The sequence below is a fragment of the Micromesistius poutassou genome, assembly GCF_964030765.1.
Source record: "Micromesistius poutassou genome assembly, chromosome: 22".
In the NCBI taxonomy this organism is placed as follows: domain Eukaryota; kingdom Metazoa; phylum Chordata; class Actinopteri; order Gadiformes; family Gadidae; genus Micromesistius; species Micromesistius poutassou.
In genome coordinates this window covers 5300440-5323509 of record NC_140292.1, presented here as the reverse complement: position 1 = coordinate 5323509, position 23070 = coordinate 5300440, and the positions used below count along the sequence as shown (strand labels likewise).

General features: G+C 47.0%; 1 protein-coding gene across 4 annotated transcripts in view; it reads right to left on the bottom strand.

Annotated features, from left to right (window-relative positions):
* Window positions 1-23070, bottom strand: part of sptan1 (spectrin alpha, non-erythrocytic 1) — a 39350-nt gene that overhangs the window by 14755 nt on the left and 1525 nt on the right. For 2 of the 4 annotated variants that reach the window (XM_084486283.1, XM_084486285.1), the window contains exons 2-29: window positions 17060-17299; window positions 16236-16361; window positions 15386-15526; window positions 14447-14727; window positions 13692-13836; window positions 12970-13124; window positions 12384-12519; window positions 12037-12138; window positions 11514-11651; window positions 10995-11105; window positions 10633-10710; window positions 10206-10361; window positions 9680-9884; window positions 8989-9170; window positions 8214-8457; window positions 7733-7855; window positions 7147-7364; window positions 6517-6609; window positions 5932-6066; window positions 5517-5665; window positions 3798-3996; window positions 3390-3494; window positions 3070-3102; window positions 2935-2970; window positions 2219-2266; window positions 1450-1541; window positions 887-1031; window positions 283-464 (exon numbers count right to left, since the gene is read on the bottom strand). In XM_084486283.1, the coding sequence (XP_084342409.1) occupies window positions 283-464; window positions 887-1031; window positions 1450-1541; window positions 2219-2266; window positions 2935-2970; window positions 3070-3102; window positions 3390-3494; window positions 3798-3996; window positions 5517-5665; window positions 5932-6066; window positions 6517-6609; window positions 7147-7364; window positions 7733-7855; window positions 8214-8457; window positions 8989-9170; window positions 9680-9884; window positions 10206-10361; window positions 10633-10710; window positions 10995-11105; window positions 11514-11651; window positions 12037-12138; window positions 12384-12519; window positions 12970-13124; window positions 13692-13836; window positions 14447-14727; window positions 15386-15526; window positions 16236-16361; window positions 17060-17296 (3995 nt within the window). In that variant the 5' untranslated portion in view covers window positions 17297-17299. Of the gene's footprint in view, window positions 1-282; window positions 465-886; window positions 1032-1449; window positions 1542-2218; window positions 2267-2934; window positions 2971-3069; window positions 3103-3389; window positions 3495-3797; window positions 3997-5516; window positions 5666-5931; window positions 6067-6516; window positions 6610-7146; window positions 7365-7732; window positions 7856-8213; window positions 8458-8988; window positions 9171-9679; window positions 9885-10205; window positions 10362-10632; window positions 10711-10994; window positions 11106-11513; window positions 11652-12036; window positions 12139-12383; window positions 12520-12969; window positions 13125-13691; window positions 13837-14446; window positions 14728-15385; window positions 15527-16235; window positions 16362-17059; window positions 17300-21257; window positions 21373-23070 lie in introns of those variants that run through there. The other 2 variants (XM_084486284.1, XM_084486286.1) reach the window with 2 other exon arrangements.

The window sequence follows — 23070 nt, the reverse complement described above, 5'->3', positions numbered from 1 at the left end:
ACTACTAATAAAAAAGATGGATACAAAAATGACTTTACTTGCATTATGATCTCTAGAGCGACTCTGCCCTCTGTTCTGTTGTTGATTTAAACTAGGATTAAACAAGGTAAACCAGGCAGCACTACAACTTCCTTTTCTAGCGACTCAAATTCAGATTCTCTTCTTTGAAGCTCCTCTACCTCATACTTGTAAGCCTCCTTAGATAAAAGCTGCTAAGAACCACTTAGCGTAGACTGAGTGGGAGGCAGCAGCATCAGCAGCAGCAGCAGTGGTTCTCCCTACCTGAAGTCGGACAGGAAGCGCTGCAGGTCGTGGGAGTTGCCCAGCTTGTCCTTCCTCTGGTCGGCGCGCCCCACCAGGCTGCTCCAGGCCGTGTTCAGCTCTGTGCACTTCTCCTGGATGTCGTCCACCGCTTCGGGGTGGGACTGGATCAGACGCTCCGCTGTCTCCCCCAGAGAGTTCACCTGGGTACCGGACAGGGGGGGGGTGGGGAGCAGGGGGGTGGGGAGGGGGAGGAGGAGAAGGAGAAGGAATATGGCAAAAGCACCTCGGTTCAATGACATATAAATAATGTATCCCTCTTTAAGATTTTGATAAAAAATATATATCTTTTTTTTTTTACTGGGCACCCAATTCAAACCAAAGCAGAAACAGGTTGCATTGCCCTTTTCTATATTTGTATATATTTAATTTACCTTCCTCTAATATTTTAATCCAATGTTTTTTCAACATTATCATTTTCTTTACTGCGCCAACAATAATGAGCAAACTCCCCTGGCAAGAAAACTCTTCCTGATCTCTTTAAATGGTGGTTCCTGTCCTGTCTGATTTCAGTATTTGCCAACTCTTTCCCCTTCGGCTGACAGCGGTCTGGACTGCGTCTAACCTTGTCTCCCAGGGCAGCCAGGTCTCTCTCGAAGCCCTCGTGTTTACGCTGCAGGGCCTGGACGCTGGCCAGGTCGTGGCCGTAGTTATCGGTGTTCAGCGCCTGGTTCTTCTCCTCGATCCACTCTTTGGTCTCATCGGCATCCCTGAAGCCAGACGGGAGCAAAATCACCGTTTGGTCTTCATGTCCCAATGGGCAGAGCCCCAACGCATTGTGCAATGCAAACATTTTGAATTCAAACACCGAATCCTTTAAGAATGTTGCTTCTTGGTTGTAAGTATTTGCAACTAAATCACTCTTTGGTCCCATGTTCATAATAACAGATTACTTATTTTTTATTCAAGAGCACGTCTTTTTTAAGACATCAACTTTTTGCAGTTGGTGCCTTCAGTAATTTCTTAGTTCAATGCTAGCTTGTTTTTCCTTTGACCACTCAAAAACGTATAGATAACTACCTTTATCAATACATAATTAACAAAAACGAATGGTTCTGATATATATTTGTATGTAGGTCCTGGTTGAATAAAAGGTAGATAAAGTGTCTCTGTGTGGGCAGTCTGTACCTGTGGAACCTCTGCACCTCATGGGCACTGCCCAGCATGTTGCTCCTGTCCTCAGCCAGCTGCTGCAGGGACCTCCATCGGTTGTTCAGCTCCTGGAGACACAACCACAACCCGACATCACACACCCCCTTCTACCAGAGACACAGAGAACTCCCTCTGCTATGTGTGTGCAGTACGCCTTCCTTCTGATCCACTCACGTTCAAGTGCCACAAAATCAAATGAGATCTTTGAGATGAGAAAATAACAACAATATCTACAGAACAGTACTACTTCTACAAATAATCATACGCTTCAGGCTGTGACGATTACAACTTTGTATATTTCAGCTAACTAAGTGCAAACTAGAGAGTGTGGTCCAGGGCTGTTCCATGCATGTGGACAACACAGAGAGACGGCCGAAGTCCGGCCGACATTTCAAGACAACGGTCAGACGGCAAAGGACTGAATGCATGGAGGGGGGACAGACAACATAACGGGATACAACAACCAAATAACTGAAGAAAATAGTACAATTGGGGAAAAAAACAAGCAAAAAAAAACAAGTGACAAAAAACATTAAAAGAAGGAACACGAACGCAAAACTAGGAACTCGACACGAACATGACTAGGTTAGGATAACATAAAAGGGCATAGCAAACCATGACAAGGGAGGGGGTTAGGTTAACCAAAAAAGGTACATATATATCGACGTGGGTCACGATGCAACACACTGATGCAGGAGGACGAGCGGATTCGCGGCGGGGGTCGGAGTTCTCCCGTGGATCTTACCTTGATGGTATTAAAGTTAGCCGTGGTTTGAACGGCCATGCGTACATTCTATAAGTCAAAGGTCACAGAGACAACACCACAGCAGTCAGAGGAGAGCGATTGGAGTTCACACAGCAGGGCCTCGCGGTTCTTCTGAGATGAACCTCCGTCCAAGATTGCTCAGAATCATCAAGAGGATAGCAAGCACCGCAACCACGGTAACACACACACGGGCATTGGGGATCGCTTTCTGATTTGCTAAACAGTGAGGACATGTTTGGACTTCTTGTACAACGCTATGGGTTTAAAAACACCCATGGGTAAAGACATTGGGTCTGTTGTTAAAGCCATGTCTGATGTTACATTCAACAAAAAACTTGGGTCAAGCAGCGATATCTACTTCAAACAGAGTAGCCTATAGGGAATCGCAGTTACAGATTGAGCCAATGAGTGCCAGGTGATGAAGACACTCTAATTGGAAACCAATCGGAAACGATTGCATAACCTGCACTGGTGGCTGTGTGAGAGTTTTGGCTTTACCGTTGGCTACACTTACAAAACAATGCCATAGAAATGCAACACCCCATACCGTAGAAGAAGAGTCAAGCATCATTGTGTGACCAGGTACAACGTCAACATGATGTTTGCAATTGATGCATATTTTTCTTTAGTAGGTAAATGACAAAATGCATCTCTTGTATTACTTGGGGAGTAAGATGTGACGGGTTGGGACTTACCTTCCATGGAGAGGCATTCTTTGCATCGGCTTCATCCTAATGAAGAAGAATGTGTGTCAGTGATATGCAATTAGGTTTCCTTTTTCAATACTTTAACAGCAGGCTGTTTGAAGGAAGTATACATATGTGGCTCACCTTGCCAGGGGCGGATCCAAGCATTTCTTGTTGCTGCAATTAAAAAGAATGAATCCAAAGTTAACGTCTAGGCTTACAACTTTAGAATTTCCTTTCACAAAGAAAGCCTTTCCCATAGAACTCAATTGACTATCGAATTGAAACGCTAACATATCTCACATTATAAACAAGAAAATAATACAAAAGTTGAATTAATTTCATTTGAGACCATCAAATCCCATTATTTAAAAACATCTAGAATCGACTGGCCCACATGACGCCACGTCCTCTAGACCCAGCCGGGGCGGAGCCCCCTGTGTGTGTGGGTGTGTAGACGGTACCTGGGACTGCACCATGGGGGCCTCCTCGGCCATCAGGCCCTCAGACTCCAACTCCGACGCCACCTTGTTGATGTCCCGCAGGCGAGACTCGTTGGCCTTCAGGTCCTGGGAGACAAAATGCCTCCATTCAGACACACCTCACCATCCGACACGCGACTCTTGCGTGTGTGTAATGGTCCATCGTATGTAGTTCGATGATGTTACATATACTAGTGGATTACTTTAGTCACTGAAACATGTGTAATAATCGATAATGTCTTGGTTCAATTGTACCCTTATTTTGAAGACCAGCCTTGTTTTAATTTTTCAAGTAAAGCAGAGCATCGTAGCTTATGAAGTGAATTACACCGACGCCATGACAAAAACGGCGTACGATTCACAACACAATTCCCGTGAGGAAAAAAGTACCTTCTGGAAGTCGTCAAACTTCTTCTGCAGCACCTCCACCTGCTCCAGGTCGGAGCCCATCTCCTCGTTGGTGAGCGCACCCTCCTTCTCGTTGATCCACTGCTGCAGCTCGTTGGCCTCGCGGAACAGCATGAACTTCTTGCAGCTCTTCTCCAGCATGTCCTTGCGCTTTTCTCCCAGCTCCAGCAGAGTGCCGTACCTGTTCGCCAGCCGTGGGACACAGGACCGGTGACTCACGGAAACCACGGCAACACAACACAGAGGACGATCGAGTGCAGAGTCGGTCTGCCGCTCAAGGTCTGATGTTATTTTAGGATGGCGAATGAATCCCCCATGGTGAATGGAACAGGCAAAACTCAATTTTCTTTTCTTCTTGTTTGAACAGAATATAAAGCAGTGGACTACATACAGCCCAGTCATTGGTTGAAGACTATGGATCCTGCATGGATCAAGATCCTAGGTGCCCGTGATATGGGGATGCCGTGGTTTTTAATCCATTCCTCGGGGACCACCTGTGCTCCACACTTTCTATTGTGTGCGATCCATAGCAAACACCCCTGATTCCCCTGATCACGAGCTCCCTACTGGGGGTATCGAGGTATCAGACACGCCGGTGCCCGCCTTGTGGTCGGAAGAACTGGATTGAAAACGTTTTGATTACCGTTTGATAGACTACAGTCTATCAGAGGTACATAAAACTGCAGAGATGCGGACAATGAAGGACTTTCACAAACACACACAAACATACACACACACACACATCCCAGAGGACAGGACTGGGATGTGAAAGGGGGTAATGATATCAAAACGAGGAGACGATGCCGCTTCTATCCCTGGGTGATAGAAGATGAGGCTGGTGATGCAGCGACCACAAGAACAACCACAACACAGGGTGGAGTAGTGTAGTACGGGGGTATGGGGGTGGAGGCGGGCGATGGGTATGGACTGAACAGCTGGGCGGATGAGGTGTTGTTTGGGGGGTACGATCACCACGACACGCAGAGGGAGATGGGGGCGTTTTTGGGGGGTCGCGGGTGGAGGGTCTTACTCACAGCTCTTCCACCTGCTTCATGCGTACAGACACGCTGCACGCCTCCTTGGCGACCAGCCTGCACGCAGCAGGGGGCACGCGCACGACAGGCGAGGGAGACGCAGAGGTTTAGTGGTTAAACAACGGACGAGAGGCAGAGAGAGAGGCAGAGACCAAGAGGTAAAGAGAGCAAGAGAGCAAGAGAGCGAGAGAGCGAGAGAGCGAGAGAGCCAGAGAAAGAGAGGCAGAGAAAGAGAGAGAGAGAAAGCGAGATGGAGAGCAAGAGAAAGAGGCAGAGGGAGAGAGAGTGAGAAGCAGAGCAAGAGAGATAGTGAGAGCGAGTAAGATTAACAGGCAGAGGGAGACAGAGAGAGAGAGAGAGAGAGAGAGAAAGAGAGAGACAGAGAGAGAGAGCGAGAGAGCAAGAGAGAAGATAAATCTTATAACGAACATTCGAAAATAAGAGATAAATAGAGGTTAGCGGTTAAGAAACAACAAAAACATCCTAATAGTATATTCAGTATCAAAGTACAGAATATATGTACTTAAATACTAAATACCACAAAAGGTATACAGAAGAACACCCAAATCGTGTGTAAGTGAAACTTCCACACACACACACACACACACACACACACACACACACACACACACACACACAGACACAGACATAAAGAGGGTTTACTGACTGGTTATCCGCCTGTTCCTGGCGCAGGGCGATGCTGCCCTGCTCGTCCAGCAGGTTCTCCCTGGACGACGACTGGGTGGGGTCCAGCTTCTTCACGTAGGCCGCGGGTACGAAACCCTGGCGGTCGTTCACCTCCACCTTCCACCAGTCCTGGGGAAATGGAGACACAGGAACACGGGATGATTATAGAGGACATGAACTCGGAGTATAAATGCTCCCCCGGCTTTTAAAGCAATTATTTTGTGGCTATTACTTTCTTAATCTCCTTCGAAACTTAATTTGTTTAAGTGGCAATCTCTATGATTTCTGTTTAGTTCTCTCTTCTGGCGATAAGCGGTAATTGCTCCCATAGATCCCAGCGGTGTCATCACACAACAGCAGAACCAGTGTGTTTTGGGGGAGTGGTGGTTCAGCACCTTGTTGGTACTGTTGAGCAGGGTGAGGATGTCCCCCTTCTTCATGGTGACCTCGCGGGGGCTCTTCTCCTGGTAGTCGTACAGGGCCAGCACCAGCTCCTTCCCCGTCTCGTCGTCCGTCGGGGCCACTTGTTGCTATGGTTACAACAGATCGCAACCTCCGTCATTGAGCAGATGCTTTCCTTTCTATTGTGAAAAGCAATCAATTTTGGAGTAGCTGCATAAAGTGGCAATGCTTTGTAGTCATTTAGTTTTATATTACTGGTAGTGTGATCGGTTACAGCCGATATCTATTAAAGTGCTTTCAAAGCTGTGCACAATAGAAACAATAGTACAGTAAAGTGAGCACTAAACTACTAGCGCTAGACAAGCACAGATCAGAAACAAGTGCATGAGTCGACTTGTGAGACGATCTCGGAAGAGGTGGGTCTTTAGATGCTTTCGTCTATCATACTGATAATCGCTGTGGGCTAGCGAGAGTTAAGCTGTGACTTTTGCTGGATGCTCGTCGTGTGTTGACCGCTGTACACAGCGACGGCCCACCGTGTGTGTGCAGTGCTTATCACCATGGGGACGGTGACTCACCCTGCAGGACTGGGCCTGCTCCTTCAGCGAGTGGATGCTGCTGCCATAGGCGCTCAGGTCCGACATCAGGGCCTCGTGCTTCTTCAGCAGAGCCTACAGGAGATGAGGTCACAGGTCATGCACTGTAGTGACTTGCCACAAAGTGAAAGTGAAACCAATGTTGGCGTTGAAGATCGGGTTTATCATTTTCTCGTTGGTGTTTTCAATAGCTACATACTTAATAGTTAGCAGGTATTTTAATATTTTAAAGCTAATGTCAGTTTTTCCTTACTACTTCTCTTAAAAATGTATTCTTTGAAGCCACTACTAAATTTATTGGTCAACTTTTGGGGAAACACACAACACTCATTCTTGACACATTCTTGATTCTTTAAAATATGACAATAAGGCCGCTCATGGGGCTTCGAGAGGCTTAACAATAGTTCACGGTTGTACTGTCATCAATACCATTCACCGTTCAGTCATTAAGGGGACACTTTTATCCAAAGCTACTTCCAATGAGTCCGGATACATGTTACTAAGGAGCAGGGGAGAAGGGGGGGTACAGCTCAGGCTGCGGACACCGGCGGGTAACATACCCGGTCCCTCCCAACACCCCCTAACGCACCGACCAACCCATCGGTCCGTTACCTCGGCAGAGTCCTCGTCCTTGCCGTAGTCGGGGCTCCCCACGATGGGCTCCTTCTCCCTCATCCAGGACTCGGCCTCGTTGGCGTCGGCAAAGTACTGCTGGGCCTGCAGGGAGTCCTCCAGGTCCTGGCGGCGCTGCGACGCCTTGCCCTTCAGCGTGTCCCAGCGGCCGTTCAGCTCGCCCAGCTTCACCTTCACCTCCTCCGCCGCAAAGTGCCCTGGGGAGGGGCAAACGAGAGGGGGGGAAGGTTGACGGTCGGTTGGTCTGACCCTGGAGATCTGAGCTTGTGTCTGAGTGTGTTGGACTGGGGGAACATTGACTTTACACGTTGTATAGATCATCCCGAATTCAATTAAAAAGAAAATACATTCAATTCAAGTTTGACGACAAGTTTAACTGTGGATACTGCTGTGCCTTGGGTTTCTTGTTTAATCATTATTCATTCATCATGTTGATTGATTGCCAATAAATGGATTGGAAGTTCGTTGACGCATCAGAACACCACATCGATTTAGGCAGCCTAGTTTTTTAGTTTCTTAACAAATGAAGAGCACTTCCTTAACGGAAGCGTTGGGTCCTCCTTACCTTCCTCCACCATGGCGTCTCCCTTCTGGCTGACGGCCTTGATGCGGGGCTCGTGGCCCGAGATCTCCGCCTGCAGGGCCTGGTGCTTCTTCAGGAGGTTCTGCACGCCGATCAGGTCTTTGCCTGAACGAGAGCACAGCAGCGGGTCAATTCAAACGCATCGGACTAGTGAACAGGCAAGACATAAGGGTCCATAACTTTATTTATATAGCACTGTTCAAGCAGAGGCCGAAAGTGCTTTACTGATAAAAAAGAAACCATTACAGAATATATTACAATACCTTCATAACAACGGATTAAGAATACAAGTTTTTCGGCAGGATTTACAAATAACAAATTCATAAGAACGGACAACTTATAGCAGGCTCCTGCTGAAGTAACGGCCTCCCCCTCTCAACCGTGGACGACAAGCCCTACAAACTCCATCGTACTTCCAGCATGGAAACAATGCAATGCGACTGCGTCTTGAGCAAACACAGACCTCGGTTGGTGGAGGCGGCAATGGGCTCCTTTTCACGGATCCAGGTCTCCTCATCCTCCACGTCCCTGAAGAGCTGCTGGAGCCGCAGCGAGTCGGACAGCTTCTGCTTGCGGGCCGTCATGGGCTCGCGCAGGGCGTCGTAGCGGGTCACCAGTGCCTCCTGCTTCTTGCGGATGTTGTCGGCGTCAAAGTGGCCCGCCTCCTGGAACTGCCGGGCCTGGATGGTGATGCCGTCGATGCGGTCCTGTTAGGGTGGGGGGGGGGGGGTTAACACGGTGTTATTCGTTTTATTTAGAAAAGCCATCGACCCCTCTTGTTGAAGTGTAGTTTTGGTTTGATGTTCTAGTTGACAAACGCGAGACTGGAAACCTCTGTCTCCGTAAAAAAGTCATTGATGCTAGTCGTGTTAATTAATGACGTAAGTCACAATAATTGATTCAAATTAAAAGAACATTTGGCATCAGAGACGTGTCATTACAGAAATGGATGTGTCAATAAAGAGTGTGCTGATCAGATGAGGTTCGGATACACACACACACACACACACACACACACACACACACACACACACACACACACACACACACACACACACACACACACACACACACACACACACACACACACACACACACACACACACACAAACACCCTCTCCCGCAGTAGTGTGTGTTTGTTTGCGTACGTGTGTATGTGTACATATTTACGTGTCTGTCTGTGTGTTGACATGTGTATGTTTGTCCCTGTGTACGTGTGCGTGCGTGCGTGCGTGTACCTGGTGCGCGGCCACGTCGGCCTCCAGGAGGGCGTGCTTCTTCTGCAGGTTCTGGACGCTGGTCAGGTCCTTGCCGTAGTCGTCGGAGGCCAGCTGGCCCTCCACCTCGTACAGCCACAGCTCGATGTCCTCCACGTTCCGGTTGAACTGCTGCTGCTGGTTGGCCTCGCGCAGCTTGATGCCTGGAGGGGGGGGGAGGGGGGGAGAGCATCCAGGACGGGATCAGATGAAGAACAGTGGACCTTCGCTCTGGTGTAACCCCCAATCAGCACCTTGTCTACTGTTCTGGAGACTATTAATAGGACTCCAATTAGAATGAAACTTCATAGCTCTTGGAAAAGCAGTAAAATATGACTGTTTTGTGATTATGAAAATATGATGAATATGTGTTAGGTTTGAGTGTTATTGGCCGTTACAAGCCGTTTTGTAACGGCCAATCACACTTCATTTTAATTAATCTCAAGTAAGGACTTTGCTGAACCAAGCAACACAGAGTGGCTCTGTATGTGAGTGGTACTCCATGATGCATGTAGTGAAAAACGAATTAAAAAATGACAGCCTGCAACATCGACTTTGTTTCCACTGGACCAAAACCCGGACCAATGACGTCAACAGACTTGTTTGTGCATCTCTATGATTTACACAATATCATTTTAAACATACAAAAAATACATTTATATTCGCCATGTACCTTTAAGGTCGGTGGCCTCCAGCAGTTTCTTCCACTGGGAGCTGACCTCCTCCATGCGCCCGGACACCTCGTCAGAGGCGTAGTGCTTCCCGTCCAGGAGCTCCTGGCCGGACTTCTGCAGAGCGTCGATGCGGCTCTGGTTGGCCGACAGCTCCGCCTCGAAGGCCTGGTGCTTCTGCACCTTGCCCTGGAGGTTGGAGGGGTCCTGGGGGGGAAGAGAGAGGAGAGAGGAGAGAGGAGAGAGACGGTAGAAGACATGTTAACATGACGTACGACATCCAGCTCTCTCTGTATTTTTACGTGTTATTGTGTATAGTGTCTAGAGTGTCTAGAGTCTAGTGTATAGAGTATTCAAAAAACAACTATATAATTCCAATGCATCATTATCGTATCCAGCATTAACAGAAACTCTAAACTCTAAACCTCTTCAGCGATCCTGAATGAGATCATTCTGCAGGACAACTGCATCTTGTGGACAGACATTTAACCAACGACTAAACAAAAAGCAGAGGAAAGGGGCTCTTACTTTGTAGGCCTCGTCGGTGGCCGTCTTCATCTTCTCGTTGATCCAGCTCTTGAGCTCGTCGGAGTCCCTGAAGAACTGCTGCAGGTGGAAAGAGTCCTCCAAGCCAGCGCGGCGCGACTGGGCGCGCTCGTGGAGAGCGTTGCGACGGTTGAGGAGCTGCACCAGGCAAAGGGTTACAAATAAAAGTTAAATCGGCTGCATTATCATTTATGGCAGGATGATTCTGATTGGTCACTTGATTGTATATTTTAATGGTATATTTAATGCTTTTTATCATTTTGGTTTTATTGGATTTATGAATTTTTATAACGTTGACGACCCTTGCGATGTCGCAGGAGCTTCAGTGTCCAGACTGGCCCTGTGCTACTATACATGGCTTGGCTCTGTGAGCCTTACAGAGTCAAGCCATGACAACGGCGGTACTTACAGCATCCCTGCGTGTAGCGACATCCTCCTTGGCGTAGTGGTTGTTCTGGATGAGCTTGGTAGCGAACTCATCAAGGGCCTAGAGAGAGAGAGAGAGAGAGAGAGAGAGAGAGAGAGAGAGAGAGAGAGAGAGAGAGAGAGAGAGAGAGAGAGAGAGAGAGAGAGAGAGAGAGAGAGACAGAGAGAGCGAGCGTGAGAGAGAAAGAGTGAGAGATATTCAGCTTGGTTAACTCCTAAGCATTCATTGGCAAACCCATGAGTCAACGTGATTGGAACATTGCTCTACGATGAAAACGTGATCAAAGCTCAAAAAGGTAAAACAACCGTCCTAATCATAATGGTGGTTGATCCTGTAGGACTTACAGTGATTTTCTCCTCCTGTGCGCTGAGAGACTTCTCAAAGTCCTCGTGTTTCTTGAGCAGGGCCTCCACGCTGTCCAGGGAGTCGCCCAGGTCTTCGTTGAGGAGGAATGCCTGTACACAGCACGCACACACGCTCCATGAGAAAACGGATCCTTGTGGTAATCCCCAAAAAGCCTGTACAAATTCAGTTTTCACTTGGATACGTGATACTGAAGCAAGTCTTCCTTATCCAGCTGCAATCGACCCCTTCACTTCTTGATTGTGTCTTCCCGTGATGCTGCTCCATCAAACCGAATACTTTGTAGTCAAGGGTGTCTTTGAAGTATTCTTTTTAAATAATAACGGATTCTCTCCCTCCTCCCCGACCAGTACACTACTTTTGCCTTATATTTTCCATTCAGCCCCTCACGTCATTGTCAGTTGGGTGTGTTTCCATAGATCACGACCAATAACATAATGAATGCATTCTTGTATGTGGTGGCGTGGCGGCCGTGTGGTGGTGGCGGGTGGATCCGGTACCTCCTGCTTGCTCATCCAGTTGTCCACCTGCTCCGTGTCCCTGTAGAAGAGCTGCAGGTCCATGCACTGTTCGTACTGCTGCCGGCGGAGCTCCCACAGCTCCAGCAGAGACTCCTTCTCCTCGGTGAGGACGCCCAGCTACACACACACACACACACACGCTGAATTATTACATGCATTACTAGTTTTTAACATTTATTTTTGCATCTACAATTCTATGACTCTGAATGGGAATTAAAGCCTACTTTCTGTATGTGTGTTGTTTTGTTTGATCCTTTTAATTTGTATCTCTTTTATTCTAGTACGATCCAACACTTGGCTTCCATCTTGGATCAACAAAGTATCATCTAATCTTGTTACCATGACAACTAAATGATGAATGAGTGAGTGTGTGTATATATATATATGTGTAAGTGTGTGTGTGTGTGTGTGTGTGTGTGTGTGTGTGTGTGTGTGTGTGTGTGTGTGTGTGTGTGTGTGTGTGTGTGTGTGTGTGTGTGTGTGTGTGTGTGTGTCCGTCCACCTTCTCCTTGACCTCCTCCGAGGCGTAGTGGCCTGTGTTGAGCAGGGCCTGGCCGGCCTCGTCGGCGGCCCTGAAGCTGTCCTCGTGGGCGTCGATCTCCCCCTGTTACGCAGAACCACACATGAGCATGAAGAGGTACTGCATAGGCAAATGCTTTTCAGTTAAACACAGGGCTTCACAAAACAAAAGCACTCCAGGTAGATGGCAAAGCAGGTATTTTTAGAATAATTCCATTTTTGTATTTCTATGGTTATTGAAATGGCTACGTCCTGTTAATATTCTCCATCAAAGAGTCCATTTTGTGCTCAAATGTACACTATACCACACACTATGTGTGTGTGCAGTACCTTGTGCTCCTGGTGGCGGTCCAGCAGGGCCTCGGCTCCAGCCACGTCGTTGGCCAGCTCGTCAGCGTTGATCAGCGCCTTCATCTCCGTCACCCAGCTGGTCAGGTCCCTGAAGTCAGCCGTGAAGCGCTGCAGCCTGGTTGGGAACACACACACACACACACACACACACACACACACACACACACACACACACACACACACACACACACACACACACACACACACACACACACACACACACACACACACACACACGTGTTACAACATGCAGCCACCCCAACTATGTGGGTCATGATGCAAATGGTAAATGGACTGCATAGCGCTTTTCTAAAAATGTACAATATTTACAATATTGCATAACATTCACCCATTCATGCACACATTCACACACCGACGGCGGTGTCAACCATGCGAGGCCACAGCCAGCTCGTCAGGAGCACTGAGGGTTAGGTGCCTTGCTCAGGGACACCTTCACACTCGGCTAGGAGCCGGGGATCGAACTAGCAACCTTGCGGTTCCCAGCCAACCCGCTCTACCCCCTGAGCGACTGCCGCCGATGTATCTCCGGAGCGGCGGTCTTTACCGGTAGGAGTCGTTGAGGCGGGCGCGCCGCTCGGCCGCCAGGGTCCTGATCTGCTCCCAGTTGGTGACCAGCTCGTCCTTCTTCAGGTGGATCTGGGCGGCGTTCTGGGGGTGGGTCTGCTGCAGGCGCTCCGACTCCCCGCCCAGCGTGTTCACCTGATTGGTCGGGCAAATCGGGAAGGTACTCGGGGTGAGGTTTAAGAACTATACCTGTGTGTTTTCACGCGTAGGAAATACCACAGGCTCATCGATACCTACACACTCTCAGTCCCCTTCCCATTATAACCGTGTTGATACTATGGAAACCACTTTCACACCAATGTAGTGAATAGAAAAGTGGGATGTCAAAGCCAATACCTGTATTGACTTTATAATCAACAGTAATAATAATAATCACATGGTTTTGGTTGTATACCGTCTTATTTTTATAGATTGAAAGCAGTTAGCCATGTAATAATAGCATCATATAGCTTTAAATTGTTATTTCCATTGTTGTTTGCACTCATGTGGAAACGTAGTGTTTGACTGTACCCTGTTATTGTTTTCTTTTTTCATTTCTGCCTAATAAAGTATTCAATCATTTATTTATGTCCTCTTTGTATGGGTGAGCTACTTGTACGAGCCACTTGGGGTAGTTGTTTTTATGTTTTTACAAAAGAAATTGGACTAAACCACTATCTGCCCCTGCTGTGGCTTGGCCTGGTTGACTTCTCATGGCCCTACCTTGTCCTCCAGCGCAGCCAGGTCTCTCTCCAGGCCCTCGTGCTTGCGCAGCAGGGCCTGAACGCTGGCCAGGTCACGGCCAAAGTCGTCGGAGGCCATGAGCTGTTCCTTCTCCTTGATCCAGCTGATGGTCTCGTCCACATCCCTGTTGTTGGAGCACAATGCCAGAAGCTGAAACTCCCAACCCTTATTCCTGGTCTTACTGATACGACATCATAAAAAGGAATGTTGTATCGTTGTAGGTTATCTAAATCACTGATTTCCTGGGAGGGGGATGTTGCAGGTATAACAACATCAACGTCTCAGCTCTGCCTCCATATTAAACACCTAGTCCACTAAAATACGAATCATGACGCTTGACGCGTCATCAAACTAAAAACATCAGTTCAAAGGGGTTGATATACCAATGGGGATCCAGGGTTTCCCGCAGAAAATGTTAGTTAAGGGGGCGGGGTTTGCTGTCAGACAGATGGACCATTTATGCTTATTTCCATGAAGGCAGTTGCCCTGCAGCCTGATCCATACACAGTTGCCCTGCAGCCTGATCCATACACAGATCGCAAATGAAGTTTAGATCATTTTATAAATTTGTATAATACGTAGGGTTATTTTTTAGATTTTTTCCGTAGTCGTAGTTAAGGCAGGAGGCGTGTGTGTTGCTTCGGCGCCCGCCTACACTTCTAAAGTGCTAGTGGGGAACCCCGGCGGTCCGTTAAGACACAAAAACACCCTGTGAGTTCTGCTTGCTCCCTTACCGGTTGAAGCGCTGCACCTCGGCCGCCCCAAAGAGCCGGCCCTGCCGCTGCAGCGCCAGCCCCTTGAGCCGCTGCCAGGCGGCGTTGACCTCGTCCTGCTTGCGCACGATGAGCTCCGCCTCGGGGTGGGCCTCCTGGGTGAGCCGGGCCGCCAGCTGGTTCACCTCGTTGACCCGCTCCTCGTGGGCCGCCAGGTCCGTCTGGAACTCCTCAAACTTCTTCTGCAGCAGCTCCACGTGCTCCAGGTCCTGGCCCAGCTCCTCCGAGGTGGCCATGGTCTCCTGGGGGGGGGGGGGGGACGGGGGATGGCGCATGGCGTTTGGAAGATTAGAGGGCGTTTGTGTATTTACACGTTTTTTTGGATGTTTACAGGGCGTTTGGATACTTACAGGACAGGACGAGTGTTTGTATATTTACAGGGTGTTTGTATGTTTACAGAGCGTCTGTTTGTTATGTCTTTGTTCTCAAGCAGTATACATCTTATGATATAGCTTAGCATTCGTTATTTTGCCGGAATATGTACCGTATCCACTTCTGTTGTGTAATTTGCTGCCGTAAACTCATGAATTTCCATCATAGGATGAATGGTGTTACCGTATTTAGTCAATTATAAGAGTCCATACCAGTTAGTGGCAACTCAGTTATTTTCTTTCAGATATAGATACAGTGAAGGCATCTTGCTCAAGAAGAGAAAAACCCTGAATCTTTACAATAACACTGAGTGTCTAACACACACACATTAGACTATCCTGCCTCCATATATATAGCCCATACAAATAAACCTATTGATGACTCATCAAAACATTTTGACATTATAGCAAACCTCCTGAAATTCAAGTCAAACTTCCCAGAGAATTTCATTTTATTTACCAAAACGTTTGATATGTTGTTTTGTTGTTTTTCTGATGTCTGAGCATTTTTTTTTAATTGGAGTCAAACCTTGTCACTGATCCAGTCCATGGCGTCGTCACACTCGCGCAGGTACTGCACCAGCTTCTGGGCCTGCAGCAGACGCATGCCCTTCTCCTTGGTCTTCAGCAGCAGCAGGTCCCACAGGCGATGCAGCTCCTCCAAACGAGTCTGTTTCCATGGAAACACGAGCAGGAGAACGCGGGACACGGCGGTTAAGCAGAAGAATGGATGGAACGAAGAGATGGCAAAAATAGATATCATTTGAATGAAACCGGGAGGCAGAAACAAGAACAAATGAGGAAGAAACTTGGAGGTAGAAGCAGATTTTGCCAAATTCACACAGTAGAAAAGAGTACAAACAAATATCTTTAATTTATGCTAGGAAATTATTACAAATAATGTCCATTATTACAAATAATGTCCCAGAACCAATTAAAGATACATATATTATATATGTGCTCGGACATTATTACAAATATTTCCATGGTTACAAAAAACAGAATTGTAATCAACAGCCCTGTTACAGAGAAAATATATTTTTGACCCATGCATCATCAGGACATACAGTATGTTGTCCTAGCTATTGCTTGAATATTTTTTTCAATAACACACTGCATGCTCTATCTACAAAAACCCAACGTTTGGCTTCCCAGTGAATCCTGACAAAGAAAGGGACAAGGACAAGAACAACGGTCGTCACAGCACTCAGGGAGGTCACCAGCACCTACTTGAATGTACTCAATCATATTGGTACTTGTAACTATGGGTCTCTGTTGTGTCCGGTACGGCGTGAAAGACTGGACCACAGATGACAGCATTAAGCAAAGGATATACATTTCTCTGTGTGTGGGCGTATGTGTGTGTCTGTCTCTCTTACGCGGATGATCTCTGATGCGAAGTGGCCCTCGGTGATCATGAGGTTGCCGGTTTCGTCCAGTTTGATGATGGCTCCAGCGTTGGCCTGCACCTCAGCCTCAAACGCCTGGTGTTTCTGGAGCTTGCCCTGTAGACGCACACACAAACACCAGTCAGAGACCCTTCAAGGATGCAAGACCAGTCAAAACAAAACACTGCAACCGACCACTGTACGGTATGAATGTCATCAGTGACTAGCTGCCGCCATATTATCGCAGTTTGCACAAAGAAAATAATGGAAGGATTGAAATTTGTGATTTACGGTGTGTGAGAAAATTGTGTTCACATTTTCTTCTTAGCAAGATTTGTGCCTTATTTTATGCCTTATTTTGGCATAGGCACATTGCAGTTTGTTTTCAATTTCAAACCCAATTACTTCACTAATAAATCCTAAATTACAGTATGAAACTAGTTCTGTAGTGGAGTAACTACATTGAGTTTATATTGGTCGTTTTTAAACTATTATGCGTTTCGTCCCACAGTCCACAAATTCACCTTAATGAGTGCTTAGGCATACAACAAATACACGAGAGGTGCAAGAAATCTTCAAGACCTCTCACTACATCTTTTAAAAGACAGAGCAGTGTGACACTGAACAAACACACTCACACGACAGTCGAGAGTGAATGGGATGTCCATTAGAGAACCACTATAGAACGTCAAAGCAATAACACACACACACACACACACACACACACACACACACACACACACACACACACACACACACACACACACACACACACACACACACACACACACACACACACACACACACACACACACCTGCAGGTTGGAGGGGTCCTTGTAGTTCTCATCGGAGGCGATCTGCAGCTTCTCCTGGATCCACTTCTCCAGCTCATCGGCGTCGCGGCGGAAGAACTGGAAGCGGTAAGAGTCCTCCAGCTTCTGCCGCCGCACCATGGACAGCTCCTTGAAGCGCCGGTACCGGTCCAGCACCTGCTGCCGGCGCTCCTGGATGTCCTCCGCCGTCTCCAGCACCTTAGCCCCGCTGGTGTCCATTTTCTGGGGATCACATTATATACCGTTAGAATCAATGTTAGGGACTCGCGAATTTGGGTGTCTATCAGGGTTCAGAAATGAACGGGGGCTCGTTCATTTCTGACATTGGGATGTAAAAATAACAGTAGACTTCTATAGTTTACGCTGCATTTGCAAAGCGGATCCAGAATTATTTCCAACATTTGATCAAATTGCCCTATAACAGTAATCCCAAATGCCCCCAATTAAAATTAAGCAAGGGGGGGAGGCAAAGTCCTTGTTAAAAGATAAAGATAAAGCTCCTACACTGCTGTCCGTAGTCCTTCATCTAACCTCGAGTTCTGCCCTGAACATACCATGTTAGAGACTAAACACAAGAAGCCTTCAAAAAAACGAGATGACGATCAACACTCCACAAGTAGGAAAGAGAGCTCACAAGATGACGGAGGGAAATTTGCAAAAGAAGATTTCTATAAAGATTTGTAGCTCGGGGTTTATTTGGGGGAGGGAGGGGGGGGGACAAAGTCCTTCACAACGACGACGCCCTCTCTTGGCAAATACGCGTTTCAATTAGAGAGCGGAATACAAAAGGAACAGGGCCACTCTGTACAAACATAAATCCTCCCCATCCTGTCCCAAACCGAGGGGCCAGCGGGTAAACAGCTGAGAACACATGAATGCCAAACGGGGGTCGGACATTCCACAGACACGTCGACCGGTCACTGGGCTTCCATGCAACAATGAGACCAGCTACAGTCAGCTCCCCGGCTCCCCATGCCTGGCACATGATTGTGTGCTGGCCCCAAACTAGGACAGTCCCAACTCAGAGATTCACACTGGTTTTAGTGTGTGAGACGTCCCAGATAACAGGCCTGTTTTGCTTGCATTGAAAGGGTTGTTCTTTGTATGGATTTTAATCTAAATGTCAGCCTGTTAGACAAGCCCAATAAAGCATGACTCACTGAAGTGCTTTTGTTATCAAATGGAGAGTGCAGCATCTGAAGTGAGCTGTGAATGCGGTGCTATACTGGTGGCCCTCACAATTTCGTTTTTATTTTAGACTCCGGAGGGCTATGCCTTCTAATCAAGTAAAGCAATTATCTAATCTAATAGCTTTAGTTGTTTACTCTTACAGATAATATATATTACAGGGGATAATTCCTACCTCATCATGGCTCTAACCCATTATACATGAATAATTTAAGGCACTAAAGACAAAGCAACACATGTCTGGTTATGCATCCTTCCCAGAATGCCCTTTAGTAGCCAGACAGAACATTGAGCCGTCCCATCAAAACCAAGGTCAGTGCAATGTCAACCTTACAGCTGCTGACCCACAGAGTTGTTCAACAAAGAGCACGGGGTTGGATGCGTTGCAGTAGAATGGGAGTCAAACGTAGGCTTAATGGATGGATTAGCAGCGTCAGCAGTGCGTTTGGGACCGGAGGCCTCCCATTCTGCGTGGCTCGCCGGAGAGAGATGTTGATGAGGCCCTGGGGCAGCGCCTCACGTTCCAGACACACAGCCCAGCCCCGGGGCCAGTTCAGCCCCATATATGAACACACGGGGGGCGACGTCCATAATGCCTGTTTTCTCCCATAGAAGCCCTCAATAAGAGACACTGATTATAAGCTTGACCCTAGTTCTTTGCATTCTTGGCACACGCAGCCGACCTGAAGAGACACTCAAGAGTGATGTCATTCCTCCAGGGGTCGGGTGAGGTCTCTACGAACGCAGTGGAAATCGACGACATGGCAGCAGTGTTGTCTGTGCTTTTAAGCAGATTACTGGCCTGATGGCCGGATCGCCTGAAACACGGATCAGGTACACTATCATATGCAGCACTCCCTCCCCCATCCATCCACCCCCGTGCTACTCCAGCCCAAGGGCTTGGTAATGCAATTCTCAGATAAACACTGCATTATTTGGGACAGTAAAAATAAATGAGAAATCAGAGATATTTCTCTTTATAATTAATAATAATAACACATTTCCTCTAGTATTACTAATATTGGTTGACCATCATTTTAACAGTAAGGGTTAATGAATAATAACGGCCATTGCCTGAAGCTGAACAGATTTTTCTAGAAAAGGGTATTATTCGACATGCATGTATACACGGTTACAAACTTCCTCTATATATATATATATATATCTCAGATTATAAATATTTGCATGATATATGCATTCTCTGTTTAAAGGAGTTTTGCCCCAAGCTCTCAGGTATTGCATTTAAAAATGCTTTTTCACCGCAGCTGTGCCATTGCCAAGCTGCAGTGACGCAGCACATTTTACAGCGAGAGACTCCTTAACCGCCCCCGTCAGGGCTCCAAAGTTTCCTCTGATCGCAAGTTTTCAACATACATCTTCAACGTGTAAACAGGGGCTTCCTCCAGAGATGTATGCAATATGCCACACACACGCACTTACACACACGCACTTACACACACACACACACACACACACACTTTCTAAGACCCTTGAGGACACCCCCAGTTACGGTATCTGCGCCTTCAGATGGTGCTCTCTGCCGTCTTGCGCGAAGAGATAGCAGATAGGTTTTGCATTTCTTGTTATTTTTTGCCGCGTCCAGCAAAGGCCGCTACAGTCTAGCTATCAGTGACACTAACCAGCATCACGATCCTGGACACTTGAGGGGCTCAGAATCTCTCCAGAGGCTATTTGCAAATATATTCCACTTGTATTTGCATGGTTGTTGTCAGATCGCCAACTGAACAACAAGATAAGCCGACTGGATACTGCAAAGAGTGCTTCACCAGATGCTCTGCGGCTAAGCTATAGGAAGCTGGATCGTGACGCGGCAGAAAGCAGTTCATACAGAAGGCACGCAGTGTTTTTGGATCAATCTGTACGTTGATCGTTTTTGGTAGAGTAGCTACTCCCTGCGTATTTCTGCATATTTGTGTACGTTCCTTTTCTCTTATCAAGAAAAAGGAGGTGTCAAAGGGAATCTTTCCATAACAATTGCACAGAGCCCCCAAAAACAACACAGGACAAGCCCAAACTCATGGAGATAGCCATCCGAGTAGAAAACACATGAGGGTGTAACCTATTTTACACAGCCCATGGGTGTAACTGTAAAATAAGATGACAGCTTCCCAACATTAGCCTCATTCAGAACAGATGACATAACGTCCTTCCCATCTCCGTTTCTATAGCAACCTATGATGTCATAACAGGGGGATACTGGAGAGGAATGCACAGGAAATGGGAGTTCGCCGGGGGAACTGAGCCTGCTCATATTTCGCGAAAGACGACAATAGCAGCGAGGAGGTGAACTCTGTCACCCATGCATCCCGGTGTCATGGCTCTAGGAAATGTGATTATATTGAAAGCCCATCAGCCACGAGTACACAAAACGAGTGCAGTGCAACAGTACAGATAAAGGCTTTACGGTTGGACTGCTGTATAAAAGGGCTGGACAATTATCACCGCTGCAGCAATTTCATTGATTTCAAAGTCAGCCATGCAGATGTAATATCAGAAAGTCCAAAAACACACCAAACGACAAAGTCACACGTATTTTTCAGAACATGCGCAGCTGAAAAATAAGCAAGACCAAAAATAGGCAGGACTGAGAAATGTATCCGGCGGAAACAAAAGTAGTAATTAAGTAATTAAGATATGCCAAATGGCAAAGCTTAGATTATAAACCGCTGTGATCAATCAAATACCTATGAGTCAATAGCCTGCCCATGTAGATACAAACTATTGGACTCAACAACCGGTAGTAAAACACTATTGTGCGCTCAATGAATCATTAATAAATCAGAGTTATTTCAGTGGGGAGAAACACGCCTCATCATCCTGCCTCTCTGTGAAAATAATTGCTCTGCGATGAAAAAGAGCCAACTGAAAAGAGCCAACATTATTAGGAACAATCGCAACAAACGGGCCGACAGATTCAAACATTCGCAAATGCACCCCGATATATAAATAGAATAACAACATCGTAACATACGCAGAGAGGATGTTCCTGTTGTTCTTTGGGGTATCCTCTGGTCTCCTGGCTATTGTCTTCGGGGACGGCCAGACATCACTAGTGTCTGCCTATGGGTAGCACCTACTACGCTGGTGGGCTCCGGAGCATCTAAGTTAAGTAGGACCTGGGACGCTAGACTCTCTGCAGCGCTGACAGACGCATAGCCCCCGCAGTGGCTCTCTACCAGAGAGAGAGAGAGAGAGAGAGAGAGAGAGAGAGAGAGAGAGAGAGAGAGAGAGAGAGAGAGAGAGAGAGAGAGAGAGAGAGAGAGAGAGAGAGAGAGAGAGAGAGAGAGAGAGAACAACGACGCCAAGTCTTAGCCCAGCCCATGCGTCGGCACTCTGGGCCTGATGCCTCCCCTACCCCTGGCGCTATAGCTTTCTATCAATATATTCATCTAAACAACATGACCAGGCTTCCCCCATTGATAGACGAGATCTGCTTTCTAGACAGATTGATCTGAGATTCACACACACAAAAACACACAGAAACACACACACACACACACACACACACTGACACAAAATCAAACAAAAGATGAGTCACGACGGTTACCTTGAGTTTGGGTTTAGTAAACGTGGCCATGGCAGGTATCTCTATTAGCAGGCTAAACGGCATGACATTGAATTTTAATAGAATACACAAATCCACATATCTGTGAATGTAATGATTTAGAACATTGAAGGGAAAACGACTCCTTTTGAGGCCAGACAAGAATAGAAGGAAGGCGACATGAATGTGACAGCCAAGCAATAAGCCAAGACCAAAGTAGTTGAAAACCGAGGGGAGAAGAAGGCCTATATTCTATGTGGGCCACGGTCACATCGCCCTTCCACTAAATAAGAACATGCTCCTTATAGTGCTGCGAGGAGGCCAACACAAACAGGTTATACCTGAGAGGACTACTTGCAAAGGGTGGCATTAGCATCCCGTCTGTTCCCAAAAGACAGGCTTTAGGGGGTAAATAATTACCAGGAAACACATTTGCAAGCAGCATGATTTCATTATTTGGCGGACCACAATGGAGGACTATTACAAATGGCTGCAGAGCTGACGATGCATAAAGAGACCCAGCCCAAGACAGGAAACCTTTTAGCTACAGTGCTGTCAAACTACTTTACTGGATAGAAGGTTGGCCTAGGATCTGATCAATGCTAACATATTCAAGCCATTAAAATACGGCCTGCCTTCTAAAAAGGGACTGAAACAGGGATCAGACCGTCAGAAGGACGGTGAAGGTGAAACTGAACCTTGAATACAGGTGACCTCGCCTACACTGAAGACTATGTTTACATCTGTATAATAACATCATAATAACTGTTAATAATGATGCACTTAGTGCTCATCTTCACTAGAAAACATTGTTGCCTTCACAATCTTAAGGGTTATGGACAATTCGACGCAATACATTTTCTATATATAGCTACAGCCAACGAATTTCAATGCCCATAGGTCATTTACTCAACAGTGTAGAATTAGATTGGCCATTGATTTACTTTGAGGTTATCCAATATGCCTTTGTGACATCATATGTGGGAGATTCCACCCAGAGCTGGACTTGACCTGCATCTGTTTTATATGAATGGAATTTAGATTACCAAGTTGGAACTCTGGTATAGGATAGCAGCATTCCATTAGCCCTTCACAAGTAGGAAGGAAGGAAGGCATCTGGAACGAAGCCATAGTGGTCCAGGCCATTGGCATGAGGAGCATTCACCCAACCCAAGCCGTAAGTGCGGGAGGAAGGGGAGGAAAACTCAAGCAAACTTGTGAGACACCACCTCTGACCTTT